At 36.4% G+C, this 25,805-nt stretch overlaps 1 protein-coding gene across 1 annotated transcript in view; it reads left to right on the forward strand.

The window, feature by feature from the left end:
- The window catches only part of LOC129741950 (fasciclin-3-like), a 324,352-nt gene extending 300,171 nt beyond the window's left edge, over positions 1–24,181 (forward strand). Inside the window, exons 9-10 of the mRNA XM_055733778.1 lie at positions 8,151–8,427; positions 23,226–24,181. Of these exons, the coding sequence (XP_055589753.1) occupies positions 8,151–8,427; positions 23,226–23,444 (496 nt within the window). The 3' untranslated portion in view covers positions 23,445–24,181. The remainder of the gene's footprint in view (positions 1–8,150; positions 8,428–23,225) is intronic.
- The last annotated feature ends 1,624 nt before the right edge of the window (positions 24,182–25,805 follow it).

A 25,805-nucleotide genomic window follows, 5' to 3' on the forward strand; every position in this document is an offset into this window, starting at 1 on the left:
TTTTTGTCATTTTTGTCATTTTTGTCATTTTTGTCATTTTTGTCATTTTTGTCATTTTTGTCATTTTTGTCATTTTTGTCATTTTTGTCATTTTTGTCATTTTTGTCATTTTTGTCATTTTTGTCATTTTTGTCATTTTTGTCATTTTTGTCATTTTTGTCATTTTTGTCATTTTTGTCATTTTTGTCATTTTTGTTATTTTTGTCATTTTTGTCATTTTTGTCATTTTTGTCATTTTTGTCATTTTTGTCATTTTTGTCATTTTTGTCATTTTTGTCATTTTTGTCATTTTTGTCATTTTTGTCATTTTTGTCATTTTTGTCATTTTTGTCATTTTTGTCATTTTTGTCATTTTTGTCATTTTTGTCATTTTTGTCATTTTTGTCATTTTTGTCATTTTTGTCATTTTTGTCATTTTTGTCATTTTTGTCATTTTTGTCATTTTTGTCATTTTTGTCATTTTTGTCATTTTTGTCATTTTTGTCATTTTTGTCATTTTTGTCATTTTTGTCATTTTTGTCATTTTTGTCATTTTTGTCATTTTTGTCATTTTTGTCATTTTTGTCATTTTTGTCATTTTTGTCATTTTTGTCATTTTTGTCATTTTTGTCATTTTTGTCATTTTTGTCATTTTTGTCATTTTTGTCATTTTTGTCATTTTTGTCATTTTTGTCATTTTTGTCATTTTTGTCATTTTTGTCATTTTTGTCATTTTTGTCATTTTTGTCATTTTTGTCATTTTTGTCATTTTTGTCATTTTTGTCATTTTTGTCAATTTTTGTCATTTTTGTCATTTTTGTCATTTTTGTAATTTTTGTCATTTTTGTCATTTTTGTCATTTTTGTCATTTTTGTCATTTTTGTCATTTTTGTCATTTTTGTCATTTTTGTCATTTTTGTCATTTTTGTCATTTTTGTCATTTTTGTCATTTTTGTCATTTTTGTCATTTTTGTCATTTTTGTCATTTTTGTCATTTTTGTCATTTTTGTCATTTTTGTCATTTTTGTCATTTTTGTCATTTTTGTCATTTTTGTCATTTTTGTCATTTTTGTCATTTTTGTCATTTTTGTCATTTTTGTCATTTTTGTCATTTTTGTCATTTTTGTCATTTTTGTCATTTTTGTCATTTTTGTCATTTTTGTCATTTTTGTCATTTTTGTCATTTTTGTCATTTTTGTCATTTTTGTCATCTTTTGAATTCCTGATTTGGGATCAATATTCGGGATGCAAGATTCGAGAATCATTAATAGTGACGCAGAAAATGATTTTATCCAAGTTTATTTCCTTAGAAATTTGTCGTCTGTTTATTTACTTCTGTTCCATCGCCAAGCTCTAATAAAAAACCCACACGTCTCTTCCTAATTGCAAGATAATGTCGCCAATCAAATTTCAATCTGCTGCCTTAGAGATTGCCTTCACATCAACGGGATTGTGATAGCGGCACCACCTGTGACACCCCAATTTACCCAATCAAACGTGACAAAATGAAAAGACAAACGGCAAGAACCCACACCCACTTTTTCACAATTTTTCTTTCTCTTGAAACGGCAATTCTGAAGCGCCACCTTTTGACTAGATGCCTTTTCCTAGTATTCTTAGGTTTTCATCGTCATCAAAAACGATGCAAGGAAAAAATAGAAGACACAGTATCCACACATTTTTTCCTTCTTCAGCAATCCAACCATATGGTGGTAAGGATCCAAAAAACATCAGCCTTACAGTCAGTCTGTTATTACCGTTGATTAGAGAAAACACGATGGATGATTATCAGCTTGTCTTGCACAATTTCTTACTCACTTGAGGCCTAACTAAAATGGGCAAAAAATACTAGGACAGCCACATGAATCAACTCGATTTATTGAGGATTTAGATTGCAAGGAAACGCTTAAAGAAACAATCGTTTATTTCTGGAATGCCATAAAGTTCGAAGTTGAGAAAACATTTTGTAGATTTTTTAGAGCCTTCCACAATTTGTATTTGAACATAAATATTTCATTTTTTTCAAAATTTAAACGATATAGAATAAATTTCTTTTTCTGACAACACGCTTCCCGAGCAGACTTTGATGCCCAAATCGATAGCAAAGTAAGACCAAAGTAAGCTTTCAACAGCAAACCGAGAGCATAATTTGCTATTAATTTTTAGGCGACAGCAAAACTAGGCATCATTAAGGCTTCAATAAAAATTATATGACAGCAAGCGGACACCAAATTTAGCTGTCAACAGCAAACGGATAGGATAATTTGGAATATATTTTTTAAGGTTTCATTTTTTGTGTAAAATAGACTAAAATTATGGCATTATTCGGTATTAAATTTAACCGATAGCAAAATCAGGCATGACTGAGGTTTTTTTTTAAAGAATATTTTATAACAAACATAAAAATCTGTAGAAGGGTGGCAATGGATGTATAGAAAAAATATCATACTTAAATTTCGAAAACTGGCCATAGATATTTTGTATGTTGGCGCAATAATTGAACTGTACGAATTTTCAGCTCAATCGGAATTGTCTTTCGAAAATCACCTAGGTATCGACCAAAAGCAATTGGAAAACAAATTAAGTCGATAGTCGATTTTTAGTCAATTAACGAGCATTATTAAATACAATTAAAAAAATGTTATCCAGGTGTTCATTTTTACATTTTATTTTTATAACAACAGCAATATCATTATTTTGTAAAATTTATATGATACATTTGTATTTTTTAAAATTTATAATACCTAGTGTACCCAAGTTCAAATCAACCTTGGAACGAATCCATCTCAAAGAATTGTCAAAAAAAATTAAAATAACGTTTTCATGACTAGAATGTACAATATATTTTCTGATCGTAAATATTTGATTGAAATCACAAAGTATACTCAATTATATATGTGTTAATTCTTTTAGTGTAAAGTATTTATTTATACAGACATACATATGTAAATAGGAAACATACACCCCTAAAATTAATCGATATTTAAAACATAACTTTAATTTGTTATAAGTGGGACTTTTCATAATGTCACGATAACTATTAGAATATTGGAAACATCTGGCGTGACAAAACATTACAACATTTGCCAACTTATGAAACCTAAATTGTTTAACACTGGACTTTCAATTTTTCAAAATAGTGAGTTGTCGAATATTATTCTGATTACGGTTACAATCATACTGGAATCGGATTCCTATAACAAGTTGTTCGAAAGCATTTATCTTCCAATAGTGCAATATCTCCTGGCAAAGGAAGTTCCCGCTGTGACTGGAATCTCTTCAAACATCATAATTTTCTAATGTATTGTACTTTTATTTTCCGATTGACTTTTTTGAATCTGGGACAAAATTTAAAAAAAAAAACTCTTTTATTACTGATTGTAAATTAGCTATTACACTGTTTATTTGACGGATTATTTCGGAAGGATTTGTTTAAGCTCTATTTTTACTTGGTTCGTTGAATACTTTGTTTATCACAGGCGTTCTTTGTTTCCTTATCCGGTCTTGATGAATCTCCATCGATCGGTTCAGTAACATCAACAAAAAAAGCATCGTTCCGCAATTTCCGGCAAGTAAAATCTTCGTTTATACTCTCCTGCTTGAGGACATTAGCCTTTCCTATAACTTTTGACGTAACCGGAGAAAATAATAGCGAAAGTGCTCGAACATAGAATTACAACTCAACTCATTAATTAAAAGTTAACTTGACACTATTTACATTTTCCCGTACCCGTGCAGGAATGATTGCGTTGCATGTTAAATACTACTAGAATTTTCTTATTAATCGAGCAGTATCTGGTCGCTTAAACCATGGCCATCAAACGTTGCTATATCAAAAGGTATGTTGGATGTTTTGATTATTATTGCGTTTCTACTTACTGAATGACTGCTGTATGCAAAAAATGAATTTGAGCTTTTTTTTATAAAAACAGTATTTTGTTTTATAAAAGGTCACTGGATGAACTATTTCTAAGAGGAAAAGAAAGTGTATTTATATTAAATTCTCTATTCGAAAACTTATCACAAGCCATATATTCCATGTTACTGAACCAAACAGGGTATACATAAACAAATTATTCTTGTTTACAAGTGGAGTCAGCAGCTGATAAACTTCAATTGGGCCCCTATTTTGGGATGTTTTCCAGTGTCGCGACGTTTTATGTGTTGGATTCAGTCCAGTTGAAGCCGAATTAACCACCGTGAAAGATTCATCAGCGTTTTCATCGCTGCTTAAAATCGAAGATGGGTAAGTTGTTACGGTATGACGAAATTGTTCAGAAATTAACTTTATCCAAATACGTTTATTCCTTTTCTGATTTCAATTAAGGCTTTGTCGTGACTCAAGATTACCGGGAGTTTCCAAGAAGCTTGAAGCGGAAAACAGCCTACAATGTGTACTTTAAAGAGGAACTGTGTTCAACTTGGTTTCGAAAATCGGACAGTTTCATGAATTTGGATGAAAGTTGAGACAATCTGGAACCATCCCAGCCCAGGAAGATGCATTATGTGTTTGCTTATCGAACACAATCCTGTCTGATCCGTTGCAATGGTTGAAGCCTGGCTGCTGCATGAAGAAGAAGTTCAATCATAATTTGCTGTAGCTGTTTGTTTTCGCGAAGCTGCTGCCTTAATTTTTAGGGTAAGTTTGTTTTTTTTTCTCGTACCATTATACAGTGAGCATTCTTTATAAGCAACCTTTACACAAGCAACATTCTATTGAAGCAACCTCTGCATTAGCAACTTTTTTTATTCAAAATTTCTGTACAAGCAACCATGGTTTTATTTTTCATTTTAATTTTCATTGTTCCGTAAAAATGGAGAAGAAAGGCAGAGTATCAATTTCTTTGAAAACAAAATTATTAATTTTAAATGAACTCCAAGATGGCAAGACACCGACCGAGATCTGCAGAAGCTACAACATCCATAAGTCGACTTTAACGAGGATAAAAAATAATAAAGAAAACTTGGAAGAATTCGCCTCAAAAACGTATGTGAATCAAAACAAAATCAAGCGAATGAAGCCATTAAAAAATCCTGATCTTGATGATAAACTATACGCATGGTTTTTACTACGGAGAGAAGCAAACGAATTGGTTTCAAACGAGATGCTCAAAGTAAAAGCAATGGACACGACGAATTTTCAGCCAGTGATGGCTGGCTTGATAAATTCAAAAAACGCCACGGCATAAGAATTTTGACGGTTTCCGGTGAAAAACTTTCCTGCAATGCTAAGAGTGCTGCTACATTTACAAGCGATTTCAAAAAGATTATTGCCGAAAATGGGTTTTTACCGGAACAGATCTACAATTGTGACGAAACTGGTCTGGTTTACAAAGGTTTGCACAAGAAAACAAACGCTACCGTTTTCGAAAAAACTGCTGTAGGACGGAAATCCATGAAGGAAAGGGTTACCCTTATGCCTTGTGTAAATGCAACTGGGACGCATAAACTCGATTTGATGATGATTGGAAAATCTAAAAATCCTCGGTGTTTTAAAAATGTAAATTTACCACTGTATTACAAATCATCCAAAAATGCTTGGCAAACTTCTGCGCTTTTTAAGGAGTGGTACAACGATTTATTCATCCCTGAAGTTTCTCGTCACTTAGAAGCTAAAGGCTTACCAGTAAAAGCAATTTTATTGGTCGATAATGCCACTTGTCATGGGACAGCAAACACTTTTTCCCATGATGAAAACTTCAAGGTTATTTTTTTCCACCCGACAATACACCCTTGTTGCAACCACTTGACCAAAATGTCATAAAATCCCTTAAGCAACGGTTTCGAAAGCACCTTCTGTCAACACTCTTGGCGTTATGTGTAAACGGAAATAACGACATGGTCTCAGCTCTTAAAAATATTAATTTGAAAGACGTGGCATTTTTGATAGTTGAAGCCTGGAATGATGTCCCACGATCCGTTGTCATGAGTTCATTTAAACATCTGTTTTCATCGATCGACGCAATAGAATTTAATATGCCGGAAAATCATTTTGTGGAAAAGGACGATATCCCCCTGGCTAGACTGTACAATTTGGTAATCGAAAATGATTTAACTGAGAACGAAATAATGGATTGGGCGACTGGTAACAACGAGAGAAGCGTACTTTTTGAAACAGAAGATGAAATAGCAAATGACGAGAGCATCGTGAACGAAGAAGGTCATATGGAAGAAGAGAGCAGAATCAGCATCGATAATGTGATAGATTCCTTCAACACCGTGGTAGAATGGGCAGAGGAAAATAACCTTACAAGCAATGAGATCTTGTTTTTGCGACGAATTCGAGAAAAAGCAGTTCTTAAAAGACTTAATTAATATTATTTTAACGATGTAATAAAATATAAAACTGCTTATTTATCTATAAATCACAAAACTGATTTTTCTTAAAATTTCTACTCCTTTTTTCTATATAAGCAACTTTTTCTACATAAGAAACTTTTTTGAAAAAAGTGGTTCAGATTAGTTGCTTGTATAGAATGCTCACTGTACCAAGATTACGAAACGAGACATGTTTCAATTCTCCCGAACCATACCTTCTACTGCCCATTAATCTGTCTTAATATTTGCGTAACACAATGAGGTTTGATGTAAAATAAAAACAGGAATTGCGATGAATTTCTATTCTCATCTGCAGGCCTGAACAGTGAGCAAAAAAACTAAAAGAGGTGCACTATCGTTAAAGTACCTGGTCTAAAGCAATCTGACTTTAAGTTTCATGCAGTTCTAGTCCGAGGCACTGATTATATTGGCCTTTCTGTTTGAAATTTACGAAGTTACATAAATATAAAGACAGTTTCACGTGCAGTAGAAGATCTCTCATATGGTTCGGGAGAATTGAATCATGTCTCGTTTCGGCATCTAGGCTAGTGTGACTTCTCGATCTTAAAAAAAATCTTCAATTGGTTAATTCTTTTAGGTTGTCATAGTGGAACGAATGTGAATGAACGATTCGGAATTAAGCGTCTTAATTCAATAGAGGAACTGTTGTGGAATAAATCTCAGCTTTTTAATTTGGACTATTTCGATGGAGAATTTTGATCGACCATAGGGTTTCAATGACGGAAAACCTGCGAACGACAAGACGAGTATGTTGTAAAAAAAGTCACTGGATATTACAGATGGCAGCACTGAGGAATTACCAGATGAACGTCTATACTCATCTATATTTTTATTTTAGGTAAGTACTTCTCTGAAATTAGTTGAACTTGAAATATTGAGAAACAAAAGATCACAAATGAGATTTTAAAACTATTTTGTTGCAAATCAGACAATTGGAGATCAATCGTGCCATTTGACTTATTTGCTATTATTATCATAGGTATTCTCAATGGTTCTTAATGACGTCATTCTTGCAGATTTAAGAACAGGTTTTGTTGATTTAAACGCCTTTGTGTAGACTACACACTCATTTTGTTTAATATAAACTTTGTTGTTACTTCCATAATCTGTATCCCACTCATTGCCTATACAAAGGCGCTTTATCGTTAGCAGATTCTATTAGCAGATTCGATTACCCTAGCATACTTTTTCAACAAAATTATAGAAAATTTTGCTATCACGCTTTAAGTGTCAAATTTTCTCTCATTTTTCTTGGGGATAAGGCTATACACAGCTAAAATGAGAGCAAAATTTTCATACGTGAATAGCAGCGTACTGCCAAATTTAACTAATTTTGAGCCTAAACGATACCTCGTTTTTAATAAATTTTGAGAGGTAAAGGATGCCAAATTTTGCTGTAAACAAAATTTTTATGATGCCTAATATTGGCATGATTGTGCTCTCCAAGCTCTCAAAAAACGAGGTGTAAATAAGGTCTCACTTTTAGCAAAATAAGGTATCACTTTGCTAACCAAGTATGAAAATTTGAGCTCTCATTTTTGCTGTGTACCACCTTATGTCAAGCAAAATGAGAGCATATTTGGCTCTCAGAGCGTGATAGCACAATTTGCTATAATTTTGCCATAAAAGTCTGCGCGGGTTTGTATTCTTTTGAACAACTTTAGCCATTTTATTTCTCATACTACAGCTCTGATGTTCTTGTTTTGTTCTTTTCTTCCATCTTACTCCTCGCACATTTTCCACATTTTTCATCCATCCACCCCCATCGATCTGTCCTTGATGCTGCTGATGTTGACCCACAACAATATTTGCCGGGATTGGCCCATCTTCAGAAGTGACACCGAAAGCGCCGATCTGAAGCAGCCAATTACCAAGACCCAGCGGCTCAAGGAACTGTTCGGACGGAAACGATTCGAGCGTGGAGACGAGCCATCGATGACGATGACGATGCCAGGAGGAGAAATTGTCGATAATGAGCTTGCCATGTCTGTCGGTGGAGGTCCTGTGGTGTCCCGTGGATTGGATGGCCCGGAGGACGAATTCTGCGGTGTTGCGGATGCTGCTGGAGGCAAACTTCAACCATCGACTGCTGCTGCCGACGCTAGCAAGGTTTGTTATGTTTGGCCAATTATCCCCTGGTTCTTTGCACTCTTGCTGACTTTTCTCGAAACTGTTCAAGCGTTTTCTTCAACATGGTGGAGAATGTTTAAGATGAAGGTGTATTTTACAAGCAACTGAATTGTTCAATTGGAATCATGGAACAAGTTGCATGGATTTACAGCTTTTTTTGTTAATGGAAATAAGCTTTAAATTTTCATTTGAACAATTAAGAAACCAAGTAGCTTCGTTCAAATTTTAAATGCTGTAATGAGTGGATAAAAAAAAAACAACCCATTAAATTGTTGATTCAATAGAATACTGACCAAATGTAGAGACAGTTTAATCGATGATTTTACTTTTGCTTGATAAAATGCATCTAGAATATTTTGTCAATTTTAAAAATATGGGTCAAATTCTGAAATACTAACCATTTCTTCAAACATAATGAGTTCAAAAACAGGGTTGATCAGAGATATACTAAATATGATGTTTGAAAAAATTCTCAATTAGAGTGAGTTTTCACTGCTGATTTATAACAACGATGAAAATTTTTCGTAGTATATCAATATTCAAATGATAATTTTCATCGAAGATGTATCCCATTTCATTCTTTTTCAAAGCAGTAGCTTGTTCTAATTGCTTCAATTTTTTTTTAACGTTGATAGCAATAAATAAGTATATATTTGGCAAATTTCATCTCAATGGTATGTTATTGCGTTGAACATTGGTTTTCATCAGAGCTCTTTAGGGTATGGAATATAAATTTTCCACAACTTTTTGAATTTATATATTTTTACTGCATCAGTCGGGTGTCGATACGACGTCCGCCGGTTGGAGAATCCAGAGGTGAAAAGGGCATACGTTGAACAGCTAGAATCCCGAGCCTCGGAGCTGCCGACAGACGGAACAGTCGAAGAACAGTGGTGTGGAATCAAGAATGCCTTTATCACGACGAGCCATGGTACTCTCGGTAAAGTTTGTGGAAGAAGAAGTAAATGGATGAAGGATGAAACTTGGAGGATGGTCGATGATCGGAGAAAGGCGAAAGTCGGAATTGAGCAGGCATGTACCGGGTCAGCCAAAGCAGCCGCCCGCTTACGATATGCGGAGCTGGAAAAGGCAGTTAAACGAGCTTGTAGACGAGACAAGAGAGCCTGGACAAACTCCCTAGCCGAAGAGGGAGAAAGAGCCGCCGCCATTGGAGATATCCGATTATTATATGATATTTCTCGCCGCCCGCACAATAGCCCGTCGGTCGTCGCGTCGCGTCAGCGTCGCTTTGACATTTCATTTTGGGGATACAATTTTTCATTTGAGCCATCACAATGGTGCGTCGCGTCAGTGACAGCATAGTACTAAAACGCGAGACTTGTTCTAAACAGCAGCGTTCTCCAGCGTCGACGTTTATGTTTTGAAAGAAATCGAAATTCTAGCGCGTCAGCAGGGTTTTAAATATTTCTTTTTGATGTTTTTTTGTCAGTTTGACACAAATATAATGAAAAATAAAATCATCGTAATTTTTTATCCCCGATTTTACAAATTTGATGAATAACATCGTTGATATTTATTTCTCTCATTAAATTTTGATTTACATCATGATGAAATCATAAATAATTGACTCAAACCATAAAAATCCTTACTGATGTTATGAAATCGCTTGGTACATCTTTGTACCTGAAAATGATCACATTTTCATATGTGATGAAAGAAATTAGAGAAACATGAACTATCAAAGAACGAAAGAACATAAGCCGTAAATATCATGAAAATTTCGAAAAAGATACAACGGCTCACCGACAGGACTTGAACCTGCAATCTCCGCTTCGGTACAACGGCGCGTTAGCCAATTCCACCACGGTGAACGTGATGGAACCGGCGAACACGAGCAATCGAGCTCTGCCGGTCAACTGCTGGACCTTCTATCGAAACACCATGTATATCCCGCATGTGATCTTTCCCTCTATTGATCTCTCTCGTTTCTCTAACCCCACCCATCGACTCGGGATTTTAGCCGAGCGAGCACATGGTCGATTGCTTCGGGTTTGCCGCAACTTACGGTCAGATGAAGAAGCAATCAGTGCCGCTCAAGGTTCCGAGCAGACCAGTTACACAGGGAGGTGTTGCTCTGTTAAAATCAATACTGATGTTATGAAATCGCTTGGTACATCTTTGTACCTGAAAATGATCACATTTTCATATGTGATGAAAGAAATTAGAGAAACATGAACTATCAAAGAACGAAAGAACATAAGCCGTAAATATCATGAAAATTTCGAAAAAGATACAACGGCTCACCGACAGGACTTGAACCTGCAATCTCCGCTTCGGTACAACGGCGCGTTAGCCAATTCCACCACGGTGAACGTGATGGAACCGGCGAACACGAGCAATCGAGCTCTGCCGGTCAACTGCTGGACCTTCTATCGAAACACCATGTATATCCCGCATGTGATCTTTCCCTCTATTGATCTCTCTCGTTTCTCTAACCCCACCCATCGACTCGGGATTTTAGCCGAGCGAGCACATGGTCGATTGCTTCGGGTTTGCCGCAACTTACGGTCAGATGAAGAAGCAATCAGTGCCGCTCAAGGTTCCGAGCAGACCAGTTACACAGGGAGGTGTTGCTCTGTTGAAATCAATACTGATGTTATGAAATCGCTTGGTACATCTTTGTACCTGAAAATGATCACATTTTCATATGTGATGAAAGAAATTAGAGAAACATGAACTATCAAAGAACGAAAGAACATAAGCCGTAAATATCATGAAAATTTCGAAAAAGATACAACGACTCACCGACAGGACTTGAACCTGCAATCTCCGCTTCGGTACAACGGCGCGTTAGCCAATTCCACCACGGTGAACGTGATGGAACCGGCGAACACGAGCAATCGAGCTCTGCCGGTCAACTGCTGGACCTTCTATCGAAACACCATGTATATCCCGCATGTGATCTTTCCCTCTATTGATCTCTCTCGTTTCTCTAACCCCACCCATCGACTCGGGATTTTAGCCGAGCGAGCACATGGTCGATTGCTTCGGGTTTGCCGCAACTTACGGTCAGATGAAGAAGCAATCAGTGCCGCTCAAGGTTCCGAGCAGACCAGTTACACAGGGAGGTGTTGCTCTGTTGAAATCAATACTGATGTTATGAAATCGCTTGGTACATCTTTGTACCTGAAAATGATCACATTTTCATATGTGATGAAAGAAATTAGAGAAACATGAACTATCAAAGAACGAAAGAACATAAGCCGTAAATATCATGAAAATTTCGAAAAAGATACAACGGCTCACCGACAGGACTTGAACCTGCAATCTCCGCTTCGGTACAACGGCGCGTTAGCCAATTCCACCACGGTGAACGTGATGGAACCGGCGAACACGAGCAATCGAGCTCTGCCGGTCAACTGCTGGACCTTCTATCGAAACACCATGTATATCCCGCATGTGATCTTTCCCTCTATTGATCTCTCTCGTTTCTCTAACCCCACCCATCGACTCGGGATTTTAGCCGAGCGAGCACATGGTCGATTGCTTCGGGTTTGCCGCAACTTACGGTCAGATGAAGAAGCAATCAGTGCCGCTCAAGGTTCCGAGCAGACCAGTTACACAGGGAGGTGTTGCTCTGTTGAAATCAATACTGATGTTATGAAATCGCTTGGTACATCTTTGTACCTGAAAATGATCACATTTTCATATGTGATGAAAGAAATTAGAGAAACATGAACTATCAAAGAACGAAAGAACATAAGCCGTAAATATCATGAAAATTTCGAAAAAGATACAACGGCTCACCGACAGGACTTGAACCTGCAATCTCCGCTTCGGTACAACGGCGCGTTAGCCAATTCCACCACGGTGAACGTGATGGAACCGGCGAACACGAGCAATCGAGCTCTGCCGGTCAACTGCTGGACCTTCTATCGAAACACCATGTATATCCCGCATGTGATCTTTCCCTCTATTGATCTCTCTCGTTTCTCTAACCCCACCCATCGACTCGGGATTTTAGCCGAGCGAGCACATGGTCGATTGCTTCGGGTTTGCCGCAACTTACGGTCAGATGAAGAAGCAATCAGTGCCGCTCAAGGTTCCGAGCAGACCAGTTACACAGGGAGGTGTTGCTCTGTTGAAATCAATACTGATGTTATGAAATCGCTTGGTACATCTTTGTACCTGAAAATGATCACATTTTCATATGTGATGAAAGAAATTAGAGAAACATGAACTATCAAAGAACGAAAGAACATAAGCCGTAAATATCATGAAAATTTCGAAAAAGATACAACGGCTCACCGACAGGACTTGAACCTGCAATCTCCGCTTCGGTACAACGGCGCGTTAGCCAATTCCACCACGGTGAACGTGATGGAACCGGCGAACACGAGCAATCGAGCTCTGCCGGTCAACTGCTGGACCTTCTATCGAAACACCATGTATATCCCGCATGTGATCTTTCCCTCTATTGATCTCTCTCGTTTCTCTAACCCCACCCATCGACTCGGGATTTTAGCCGAGCGAGCACATGGTCGATTGCTTCGGGTTTGCCGCAACTTACGGTCAGATGAAGAAGCAATCAGTGCCGCTCAAGGTTCCGAGCAGACCAGTTACACAGGGAGGTGTTGCTCTGTTGAAATCAATACTGATGTTATGAAATCGCTTGGTACATCTTTGTACCTGAAAATGATCACATTTTCATATGTGATGAAAGAAATTAGAGAAACATGAACTATCAAAGAACGAAAGAACATAAGCCGTAAATATCATGAAAATTTCGAAAAAGATACAACGGCTCACCGACAGGACTTGAACCTGCAATCTCCGCTTCGGTACAACGGCGCGTTAGCCAATTCCACCACGGTGAACGTGATGGAACCGGCGAACACGAGCAATCGAGCTCTGCCGGTCAACTGCTGGACCTTCTATCGAAACACCATGTATATCCCGCATGTGATCTTTCCCTCTATTGATCTCTCTCGTTTCTCTAACCCCACCCATCGACTCGGGATTTTAGCCGAGCGAGCACATGGTCGATTGCTTCGGGTTTGCCGCAACTTACGGTCAGATGAAGAAGCAATCAGTGCCGCTCAAGGTTCCGAGCAGACCAGTTACACAGGGAGGTGTTGCTCTGTTGAAATCAATACTGATGTTATGAAATCGCTTGGTACATCTTTGTACCTGAAAATGATCACATTTTCATATGTGATGAAAGAAATTAGAGAAACATGAACTATCAAAGAACGAAAGAACATAAGCCGTAAATATCATGAAAATTTCGAAAAAGATACAACGGCTCACCGACAGGACTTGAACCTGCAATCTCCGCTTCGGTACAACGGCGCGTTAGCCAATTCCACCACGGTGAACGTGATGGAACCGGCGAACACGAGCAATCGAGCTCTGCCGGTCAACTGCTGGACCTTCTATCGAAACACCATGTATATCCCGCATGTGATCTTTCCCTCTATTGATCTCTCTCGTTTCTCTAACCCCACCCATTGACTCGGGATTTTAGCCGAGCGAGCACATGGTCGATTGCTTCGGGTTTGCCGCAACTTACGGTCAGATGAAGAAGCAATCAGTGCCGCTCAAGGTTCCGAGCAGACCAGTTACACAGGGAGGTGTTTCAACAGAGCAACACCTCCCTGTGTAACTGGTCTGCTCGGAACCTTGAGCGGCACTGATTGCTTCTTCATCTGACCGTAAGTTGCGGCAAACCCGAAGCAATCGACCATGTGCTCGCTCGGCTAAAATCCCGAGTCGATGGGTGGGGTTAGAGAAACGAGAGAGATCAATAGAGGGAAAGATCACATGCGGGATATACATGGTGTTTCGATAGAAGGTCCAGCAGTTGACCGGCAGAGCTCGATTGCTCGTGTTCGCCGGTTCCATCACGTTCACCGTGGTGGAATTGGCTAACGCGCCGTTGTACCGAAGCGGAGATTGCAGGTTCAAGTCCTGTCGGTGAGCCGTTGTATCTTTTTCGAAATTTTCATGATATTTACGGCTTATGTTCTTTCGTTCTTTGATAGTTCATGTTTCTCTAATTTCTTTCATCACATATGAAAATAAAAATCCTCCTTTTTTTCTTTTCTACAATTATCGGATTCTTTTCTTAATCGTAATGATTCGGATATATAACTCCTACTGTTTCTCGAAAAATAAAATAAAACATTATTTTGGTTTTTTTGTGCCGAGTTTTATCTTCATAATTTAAAACAAAAAACCTTTTTCAGTGAATGTTGTACTGTCTGCCTTCGGAGCAATCACACTATCCTTTTACCATCGTTCTTAAGCGGCTGTTACCGGTGGAGGGTCTGTCCAACCACATCCGGCAGGAGGATTGAATTTGAGGCTAACCATCGAGCAATGTATCATTGGTTGAAGTCTTCTGCGTTTGGAGGTTCTTATACTACAAACCTTGCCGAAGTGCTGCGTCTGTGGCTGTGATTCCGTCACAATCAAAATATCATCAACGGAACTGGTTGGAAATAATCGGCTTCTATTTCGCTTGTCAAACGTATTTCTCCTGAAATAAAAGAATTCCGAAAAACCGAACCGAAAATTTCGACATCCGCCAATGCATCGAATTAAAACAAACTTTTGGTTGCTATGTTTCTTGACGCTGTATTGTGCGGCGGCCTTAAGATGTCTCTTGACGCTGAATTGTGATGCAAAAATCGTCGGGTGCGTCGCGTCCGCGTTTTAGTACTTATCGACCGCGTTGACAGCTGACGTGACGCGACGACCGACGCTGTATTGTGTTTCTGCCTTTAGTGGTGCAAGGACTAATGCAAGAATGCCGCTGAAAAACCGAGCAGGTCAGCTGCTGACAGATCGAACAGATCAGCTCAAGCGTTGGACTGAGCATTTTGATCAACTTTTTCGAGTTACAAATAGCAATGGCCAACAGAACCCGCAGCTCGAGGCGCCCACAGTAAGTCGCATTAATGGCGTCAACTCGGAAGCGCCCTCGCTGGCTGAAATAGAAGCGGCAATCAAGGACATGAAATCCAACAAAGCGCCTGGAATCGATTGCATTCTTGCTGAAATGCTCAAAGCCGACCCTGCCTTGTCAGCACAAATGTTGCACCGTCTATTCGCTGACATTTGGGATACTGCAACATTCCCGGCCGACTGGATGCAGGGTATCCTCGTAAAGGTCCCAAAGAAAGGAGACCTAACAGAGTGCGGTAACTGGCGTGGCATAACTTTGATCTGTACAACCCTCAAAGTACTCTGCAAAGTGATCCTGAACAGGATCCAGGAGAAAATCGACGCTACACTCCGACGGCAACAAGCTGGATTCCGATCCGGACGATCATGTGTGGACCACATCACAACGCTACGAATAATACTGGAACAAATCAACGAATTCCAGGACTCTCTTCTGCTGGTGTTCGTTGATTTCGAAAAAGCATTTGACCGACTGAACCACGAAAACATCTGGGCTGCTCTTAGACGACGAGGGGTCCCAGAGAAACTAGTCCATCTCATCGAAGCACAGTACGAGGCATTTTCGTGCAAGGTCTTGCACGACGGTGTCTTGTCCGAACCAATCCCGGTAACTGCTGGAGTGAGACAAGGATGTATTTTGTCACCGCTGCTTTTTCTCATCGTAATGGATGAGATCTTGACTGGATCGATTGACTGTAGACCAAACCGAGGATTGCAGTGGAATCCTTCAACCATGGAGCAACTGAACGACCTTGACCTGGCAGACGATATTGTTTTGCTCGCCCAAACACAACAAGACATGCAGAGCAAACTCGACGACCTCACCGAAAGTTCCAAGGCAGCAGGTCTCAAAATCAATGTCGGAAAGACCAAGTCGATGGAAATCAATACAGAAAATCGTTCCAATTTCGTGGTAGCTGGACAACAGGTTGAGACAGTGGAGTGCTTCCAGTATCTTGGTAGCCAGATTACGCCTGATGGTGGGACCAAGAAGGACATCGAGACCCGGATCAGAAAAGCCCGATTTGCGTTTGCGAGTCTCCGAAACATCTGGCGGTCACGCCAGATCTCTCTACGAACTAAGATCCGAATCTTCAACTCAAACGTCAAATCCGTATTGCTGTACGGGTGTGAAACTTGGTGCACATATGCGGTGACGACGCGAAAACTGCAAGTTTTTGTGAATCGCTGCCTGCGGAACACCATCCACGCTTGGTGGCCTGGCAACTGGATCTCAAACGTTGAACTTCATCGCCGGTGTCATCAAAAGGCGCTAGAAATCGAGATTCGGGAACGTAAGTGGAGATGGATTGGGCACACGCTGCGAAGAGATGAAAACGAGATTTGCAGAGAGGCGCTTGACTGGAATCCAGATGGGCATCGAAGAAGCGGCAGGCCCAAAAGCTCGTGGCGGCGAAGTCTAGCCGCTGAAATCCGCACAGTTGACGAGAACCTCGGCTGGCAGCAAGTGAAGACGCTGGCTCCGGATCGCCAGCAGTGGAGATCTTTTATCTCAGCCCTATGCGCCGGTCAATCGGCGCTGGACCCTTAGGTTAGGTTAGGTAGTATGTGTCAACAATAAACAAATGCCACTTATTTTTTATATGAGATTTTGCACAACAAGCGCAACCTAAATTGAAGAAAAGTTATGATCAAAATAGAAGATATTATTTTTTTACGTTTAGCATTACGTAAACTATTGCTGAAAACTTACATCAAATATAACCCTCCGATTATGGGAAAATTTGACCTGTTGTTTGTATGATTCATTGTGTAGTTATTTTGTTCTAGTTTCTTAATGATTCAAAATTCAGTAGATATTTTCTACGAGGTTATCTGTAGTTGGTTCCAAATGAACCAAAAACTGACTTCTACGAAAAATGTTGAAAAGATTTCTATTTGTCTACTTTTCCCGATTTTGATAAACTAGGAAATTTCAATGAATATGAAGGGTTTCAACCAAAATTAATTTTTCGATATTTTTTTAAAAAAAATTAATTCATTTTTAAGGCTTCAACAAATAGGAAATCGTCCCAATGTCTGCTTTCAGGTGCTTCTTTGTAATTTGAGTTTTGATTTTATTGGTCTTCAGAAATCGACCTTAAAGGCAAAAAACTCTTAAAAAATGGGTGTTTTGCACCAAAGATAGATTTTGATAGATTGGATTTTTTCTGTCAAATACTCATACAGTTTTTGTGAAAATAATTTTATGATAAAAAAAAGTCCAAATAGTAGATTTTCGAAAACGGGCGGGGTTAATGCGCATATTTATGTATTTAGCTATATTTCAGTTCTACTTGCTTTATTTTTGTAAAATCTAGTTGAACATAGTAGAAACACATGTTAAGTATGATAAGTTGAAATTGCAGCGAAATTTTAAATATCACTAGTTCCTTTTCATAAAATATATTTAGGGATGGCCATATTTCATTGTACTATTTTGTTCGTATCATATTTTTATCAGATCAGTATTAAGCCCTCCTTCACTGTAAGGTTGTAATTAGAGCTGATTTAATGTTTCGATGATGAAAAGTAAAATATTTTTATGACTAATTAATTTTTTTTCTCGAAAGAGACATTTAACCTACCTGATGATTCAAAACTTGTCTCGTATTTCAATATTTTATCGTTTATAACATTGCTATAAACTTCAATTGGTTGAATTTCTGATTTTAAGATAAATTAGGAAGAAAAACCATCGACATTTTTGTTTACAGATCATTTAAGAATAATATTTTAACAAAGCTGTTAGAAATCTTGTTAAAATCATAAATTTTTGTTTGCTTTGAATAACAAAAAAACATTTCATGCCATGTGTTAAAATCGCATTATCATCAAACTGCACTGGTTAGATATGTTGATCTATCAACCAATTTGTCAATCGGCTATATGTGCATATTACCCAATATGCTCATTTAAGAACACATTCCTTATTGTACTTATATAAATATGAGTTTGGATTTACCTTTAAGCGACAAAATTTACGCTTTTATGATGGGAAAAAAAATTGAGAAAAAATATTTTTACTAACTATTTGTCATTTCTTTGAATTTAGTATAAACAGTTTCTTTTTGTCTTCAAATGGAACTTTAATTCATCATGGTTCTTATCGGCACAGCGGTTGAAAGCATAAGGCAACAAAATTTACATTTTTTATATGTGAACTGTCCCATGTGACTTTTGGGTCATTTTCATTTTTTTTTTTGCTGAAAACAACCCCTTTTTTATCCCTTTTAACTTTCTAATAACAACACAAACTACTATCATTTATTTTAAACTTATAAAAAAAATCATCAAGGTGGTTGTCTCTATGTTGAAATTTCTACGCAAGAATGTCAAACTAGAGAATATTCTATAAAAAATCTATTTATTTTTTTTCAAAACTTCTCTTAAGATGGGGACATGTCCCGCTTTTTTGTTGAATGTCCCGCTGTCCCGCTATTTCCTCAAAATGTAGCGCTTTTTTCTTGGAAAACTTCTACAAAGTTCACTAACTTTCACTGGAAAAAATCAATATTTAATCTCAATTGGAACTCATTGGTTCAACACAAAAAATCTTTCAAGTACGTCTTTTTTTCAAAATAAGCAGCATATATACAACAAAATACTAAATCTACAGCTCTTAGCATTATAGTAACTTTCTGATTCAGTTAAGCGTTCTTGGAGCACGTTCAACCATTGATAGAAGAAAATATTTTTTAAATTGTTTCCAAATAATGCAGGATTATAGAATTAAAGAGATTAATTTTTTCGCCGGGGTTTAAAATTGCCTTGTGTTATACAACACCTTTTCCGACATAATTGTCCAAAGAATATAAAGATGGACGTTTTCTTGAGTTTTAAAATTTTTAAACAAATAACCAAACAAACATTTTTTATATAATTAACATAAAGATTGTTTACGCGTTACCAAATTTGCCGATTACATTTACATGTACGACTTGAAATATTTTCTCTCAAAAACGTGTTAACTTGCGAGCATATGGCAAAAAACCCTGTAAATAGAAGATGTGTAAGAAAAACTGCGCAAAATAAACCCGCGTAAACAAAACTTAGTGTTCTTTCTATGAAAAACTTTGGCTGATGATATATGTATAAGTTTATTCATACAATAATATAGGTTTTTGAGAGTTTCTTTTCTTCGCTTTTTTCGTGAAATGTTCCGTTTTTTTCTGAAAGTATCTGGCAAGCCTAGTTAAAACTGATGAATATAATGTTATTCAACGAAAAGATTACTCAAATAGAAGGTAGCGGACGAGCGAGGAGCCTTGAGGGATTTACTAAGAGAAATTTCCACAAACACCTTTTGATAGGCACTACTTACAAGATCAATACCGAAAAACGGGGTAATTTTGACCAACAATAATTTTCTGCACATTATCATCAATAACTTAGTCTATAGTTTGAATTTTTGAAAACTGTTTTCTACACTTGAAAGTCTATTTATTGAGTATTAAATAGGCAAAATTTGGTTTGTATTTGAATTTTTTTTTTCTTTAAGTAAAAATTAAACTTCAAAATCCTAAAATTTCTATGTTTTCTAAGGCTCGAAAAAAAAAACAGCTCCCATGGTGATACCAAAAAGCATTTAGATGGAAACGGGTTGTTGAATGTGAAAGAACAGCTTTTTTCCTTTATTTATGTGTATTTTTAGTGCCATTTTTACAGTCATTTATTGATAATTTTTTTATATTTAAAAAATAAGGACGTTTTCCAAGAGTATGCCCGTATGGGACAAATGGGTAGGAACCCTGTCAAATGGTAAACTTTGAAGAAAAAATGAAAATGGAAATAGTGGGAGGGTCTAGAGGAATATGTGAAGGTGAAATTTCATTTGTATGTTGTAGCCAAGGTTGCCGAAAAAAAATCTGTGTTTTTGAAAGAAAAAATTCTGAATTTCTGTGATTTTACCTAAAAATTCAATGATGGTTTTCTGTGATGCTTTTCCCTTTATTTTCATAGAAAATTGATGATAAATTGGGTCTTTTTCATATTTATGTATGGCAAAATCAATTAAAATTACATATCTCATCATACTTTTTTAATTTAAGGTAAAAAAGTCTAAATTTTGTATTGACTAAAAAATCATAATTTCGAAATCGATTCAAAATTCAAAAATTCTGTGAAATCTGTGAATTTTTCAAAATTCTGTTTTCTGTGACACAGATTCTTTGATGAAAATTTGCTCAAAATTCTGTGAAATTACAGATTTTTCTGTGATTTCGGCAACCTTGGTTGTAGCTCAAATTATTTAGAAATTAATTTAATTTTTGCTCCTAAATGTATGCACCATAAACGTTATTTTTCCGATTAAAATTTTTTTAGAAAGAAAATGTTAAAAAGAAAGTCAAAATTTTTAAACTAGCATTTGTAAATATAATGAAGGGGTTCTGTATCCTTTATGACCAAGAAAACTAGTAAAAACCGTTAAAAATAGAGACTGACCAATGTTACCCCAAAGCTTCAGATTCAAAACAGAGACGAAATAGATTTTAAAATCAAATTTAAAATAGTCTAATCAATTTCTGCAACCATGTTTTACGTTCATAGGGGTCCAGTACTGGTTTGAAAAGTTTTAAACATGCCACATTCCCCTTAACAGAAAAAATAATCAATATTACCCCGGATTACGGTACTCAAACATACATTTTTATAAACATAGAGGAACGTATTTTGCCCAAATAACGGTTCAACTTATTATTATTTTTTTTTTTTTGGAAAAATAGAAACTATACGGGCTTTTAAAATGATAGAAAAAATGTAGCCATGTGACAGTTTTTCGTAGAACTAGTATCGGTATGCGTTCTAAATCTTCGCAAAAGTGTCACACGAAGCATTTTTGGCTCTTATTTTCTCTTTGTTGTATAATATACTGTTCCCTGGTGTAGTTATCAGAACTCCTAACTTTTCAGATTTCTGTTGTTTCAAAAAGTGTTATTTCTTTATCCATGATTTTGTTGTATCTTTAGTTTGTAAAACGGAAATTCTAGATGACAAGTGTGGCAAAATCTAGCGTTCCAATTCTAACAGTAGTGTTTCTTTATTGTAGTTGTTTGGTTTTACAAAATCGTTGATTTTCGACAAACTCATTTTTTTAAATTCAATGTTTTCATTAATTTTGAGTAAAAAATATTGAGGTCTCTACCAGATATAATGGTGGAACTATCATTTCTCTTGCTTAATCTGGCATCTTTTTCAAATTGAGGTCTTATAATTTTTTGTAAGTTTAGCTCTATTCGTTGGGTCCGAGAATAACCACAAAGTTTGAACAGTTTGCCAGACATGGACACTCTATTCAAAACTGCTTTTCAAAGAAGCATTTCGTAAATTCTTCAATGCACTAGGATAATCTTACCCTATGAAAATTATACTTTAACTGTTCACTTACTGATACTTTAAGAACTACGATTTGAAATAAATATAAAAATTGGATGCAAGATTGAAACTTGAACGAAACAAACTGTCTTATTGTATAAAAGATAATCCATCTTTCAAAGTTCAAAAGATAAAAAACAACCATATTAAAAACCGTAAATCAAAATCCATGTTTCAATGATTCACGTTCAAATTCTGTTATAAGTACTTTATTTCCATTAGAGTCAATGATATTGAAAAAGTTACAAAATTGAAGACTGCGATTTCGTAGGACCTTCTCGAATCCTGGGGTGATTTCGCTTTTAAGCGGTAGCGCGATAGCGCGAAACGAGAATATCGCACACCATATAAATTGATGTTTAGTTTGTTAAAATATTCTTCTTCTGAAGTTATTATATTATTTAATTGTTTCAACCCTTAAATGCATGGCTTTTTTCAAATGAGAATCGCAATTATCGATTCAGTGAAAAAATAACACAACTGAACAGGTTTACAGTCGTTATTTTGAGTTTTTTTTTGCTATTGTTCACCAAAGTTGAGAATTTTTTTTAGAAATTATTAATTCATATATTGCCAATTTCTTCCCAACCTTGTTGATTGGGTGCAGGGAGGAATTTTTTATTCATTGTGATAAAAAAATTGTAAGAATTAGAAAATTTTAAGAAAACAAAGCGATTTCCCAAAACAACTTAAAAAAATAAATAAATTTTTTTATTGCAATTTTTGGCGTACATGCTTGATATCTCACGCAATAATTGAAATATCGTAAAAAACACAATCGGCTCATATATTATAATCCCTAGAATATATTGTGTCCGTTACATCACTTTAAAATATCCAAGTTTTTTTTTTGTTTTAAAACATTTAATTTTTTATTTACATAGTATTCCGTCTCACGACATAGCTTGTTTTAAAACAACACTATGCATTAAAGGGTTAAGTGTGCTGAAGAAATTAAATTAACACACATACTGGCACACGTTAAAATAATTATCACAATATGTCAATCTTTAAAGAAAGATATGACTAACAGATCGTTCAATTAGATTCTTAATACTTTTTCTCTAAAATTAAACGACTTATTTCGAAAAATACCCTTGTTTTCCAAGAAATATAAAATATTTCTTTTGTAAGCAACCCCCTTCAAATTTTTCAAAGAATTCGAAGGGGAGAATTGATAAAGTTTTTACTGTAAATTCATGAAAAATTATTTAATATCCGAAAGATAACAAGAGCAAAAAAAATTGTGGAAGATGGGAGTTTGATCACTATTTCTATTCATGACATTATTGAGTTTTTCGATGAAAAATTACTTGATTAATACGTTTTGTAAAATCATATAACATGCATACAAGTTGTCGCGAAATTTATTCCAATTTATTCTGGCCTTCATTAAACTGATTCATATCAATAAGTGCTAATTTTTTTTATCAAGTGGAGTTAATTCCAATTTACTGTTCTTTTTTTTTCAGAACGACAACACCATCGTATACGCCGAGCTTGAGCTGAAACCCGCCATCGACAAGCGATATGTGGCAAAACCCGATTCGACGGAATATGCCGAAATTTTGTACGTCCAAAAGAACCAGGAAGCCGCAAAAGACCAATCACCGGCAAAAATAGAATCTCCACCACCAACCACCGATGACAGCCAACCCTCGAATGTAGATAAAATGGAGGAAAAGAAATAGTTTATCGTTTTCTTCTGAATGAAAATTGCTTCAATTTTTCGTCAAATAATCAACTTCTCTTTGAACGTTCAGCCCCAAAATGATCCTTTAAACTTTTCGAAGCATTTTTAAAGTCTCATGTGTGTGGTTGTCTGTTTATCAAAATACCGTGACACGGACTCAGTATGGTTTTAACAAAGTGTATTACAGAAACCCTCTTACTTTTACCTTACCCTTATTAAATGTTTGAAGGAAAACGGAATCAGAGCGTAAAGGATGTCTCCCAAGTGGAATGAATATTTTCAAAGTGTATTTATGTCGCTACTTTCCATTCTCTCTACTTATATCGGAGACGAGTCGGATGAACTTTCCTTTCCTTCCGATTTGATGAACATTGTTTCTCGTCGAGACGTTAGGCTTACGCGTGTGATGAAAAAAGTCGATATCGTAAGGAGAGATTCTCAAAATGGAAAACCAGTGATGCTGAAGCCCCGTATCAAAATAATAATAAAATAATAGCATTAAAGGCTTTTTGAAGATCCGTACAGAAGAAGAACAGCTAAAAGGAAGAATTTTTACTTCAAGATTTCGTTATTAGCTTGTACTTAATGAGACTTTTTGGGGGCTTTTAGAAAAAAGTGTGAATGAAAAATGCTGTTTAAAAATATGGTCATCAGTTTTATTAGAATAAGTTTATAACGCTCATCCAATTTGTTAAAACGAAGGAAATAAATATACGACATAAAAAAGTTTTAAAACAGACTTTATCCTTACTGAAAAAGAAAAGCATTTTTTGTTCTGCTTAAGACGATCGAACAGTGTGAATCCTCGAATAGCGAACGTCCATTCTCACGCGATATTCAAAAGCAATTTCACACCCGAATTCATCGTACATATTTATGCTACAGCTACATAGTCTTTCCAGGAGGAATATACCTCACTTGCTTCCCTTCTTATAGTGTGTTATATTTTTTGTTATACAACATAGAAGTTTTTGAAAGAATAAAAAAAACTTTCAACTACAAAAAAAAAGATTAGAAACATTTGACCCTCTAAGTCTTAAAAAATGCTCAAGAAAATTGCAAAAATGTTATTCAAATCTGTTTTTTTTTTAATTTAGTTTGTCTTGGTTCATCTTCGTACCTAAACGGTGAGCCGTTGTATCTTTTTCAAGAAATTTATAATATTCACGGCTTATGTTCTTTTTGCTTTAATGTCTCATGTTTCTCTAATACTTTTGAAAATTTAATTAAATTATTATTTTTAACCATCACCTTTTCAGGTTGAACTTTCAAGTTTTTCTCTCCACTCAAAAATGCTTTTGTTTACTTTTCCCAGTCTCTTTTTGTCGATTTGAGCCATTTGTCATCATGTGGTTCAAAATATTCATTTTTGAAGAGTGCCGTATTGGGTGTGTTCCAAATACGGGCTAGTTTTGTCTTTTGCCCCAAAAACGAAGGTTCTCTCTGTCCCTCTCAAGAAAACAGCTTGCGTGCCGAAGAGGAAAAACAGATCGTTTTCAATTACTTTCCATTGCCAGTTTGCCAAACAAATTACTTTTGCTGCGATTATTTATGGGTCCACGATTTGGACCGACCGTTCGTTGTTGGAGTTTAGCAATTTTTTTTTTTTGCTCTTCTCATCCGGCTGCTGGAGTAAGTCACACAGGCCGGGATTGATTCTGGAAAAATGATGCTCTTGAAGCGAAAGCGCGAGGGGTGAGGAGGATGTTGAAAGATGATGTGTTAGTAAACGATTGAATGGGAACTAAGTTTGGAGCTGAGTTGTTGGCTGAATTCTGAGCGACGGATATCGATCTAGGGGGATGCAGATTTTTTTCACTCGCATGTGGGAAGCGTTGACCAAAACGCGAGGACTCTGTTCAATGGCGGCGTTGAAAAGGGGGTAGTTTACATCTCTTGCTCAAAAATCTTGGAACTTTTGGGAGAGTTTTCAACCCTCTACTGCATAAACCCCTTTTTCTAAATGGTCTCGAAGTTTTTCATTACATTTTAAAGCTAAATAAGTTCAGTACTGCAGAACCTTAAAAAAATGTTTAAAAAAAATCAAATCCGCGCATTTGATTTCAAAATAAATTTTTTAAATCCGGGAAACATCCGGGAAAATTTTGTCAAAACTTTGGAAATGCTCATCGAAAATTCAGTAAAAAAACTTGAAAAAAAAATTCCCTCTAAAATTTGTCAGCACATTTTAAATCATATTTTAGGCAGGCTTTTTTGATTCGCTTGATTTTTGCTCACTTTTTCTCATCTGCTTGTCAAACGCCTGTGAGAAATATGCTTTCTCGAACTTAAAACGACCAAGCAGCCCATATTTTGTTGAAGAGCATTTCAATCACGCAGCCACCCAATTTCATTCTCG

The sequence above is a fragment of the Uranotaenia lowii genome, chromosome 2, assembly GCF_029784155.1.
Source record: "Uranotaenia lowii strain MFRU-FL chromosome 2, ASM2978415v1, whole genome shotgun sequence".
NCBI lineage: Eukaryota > Metazoa > Arthropoda > Insecta > Diptera > Culicidae > Uranotaenia > Uranotaenia lowii.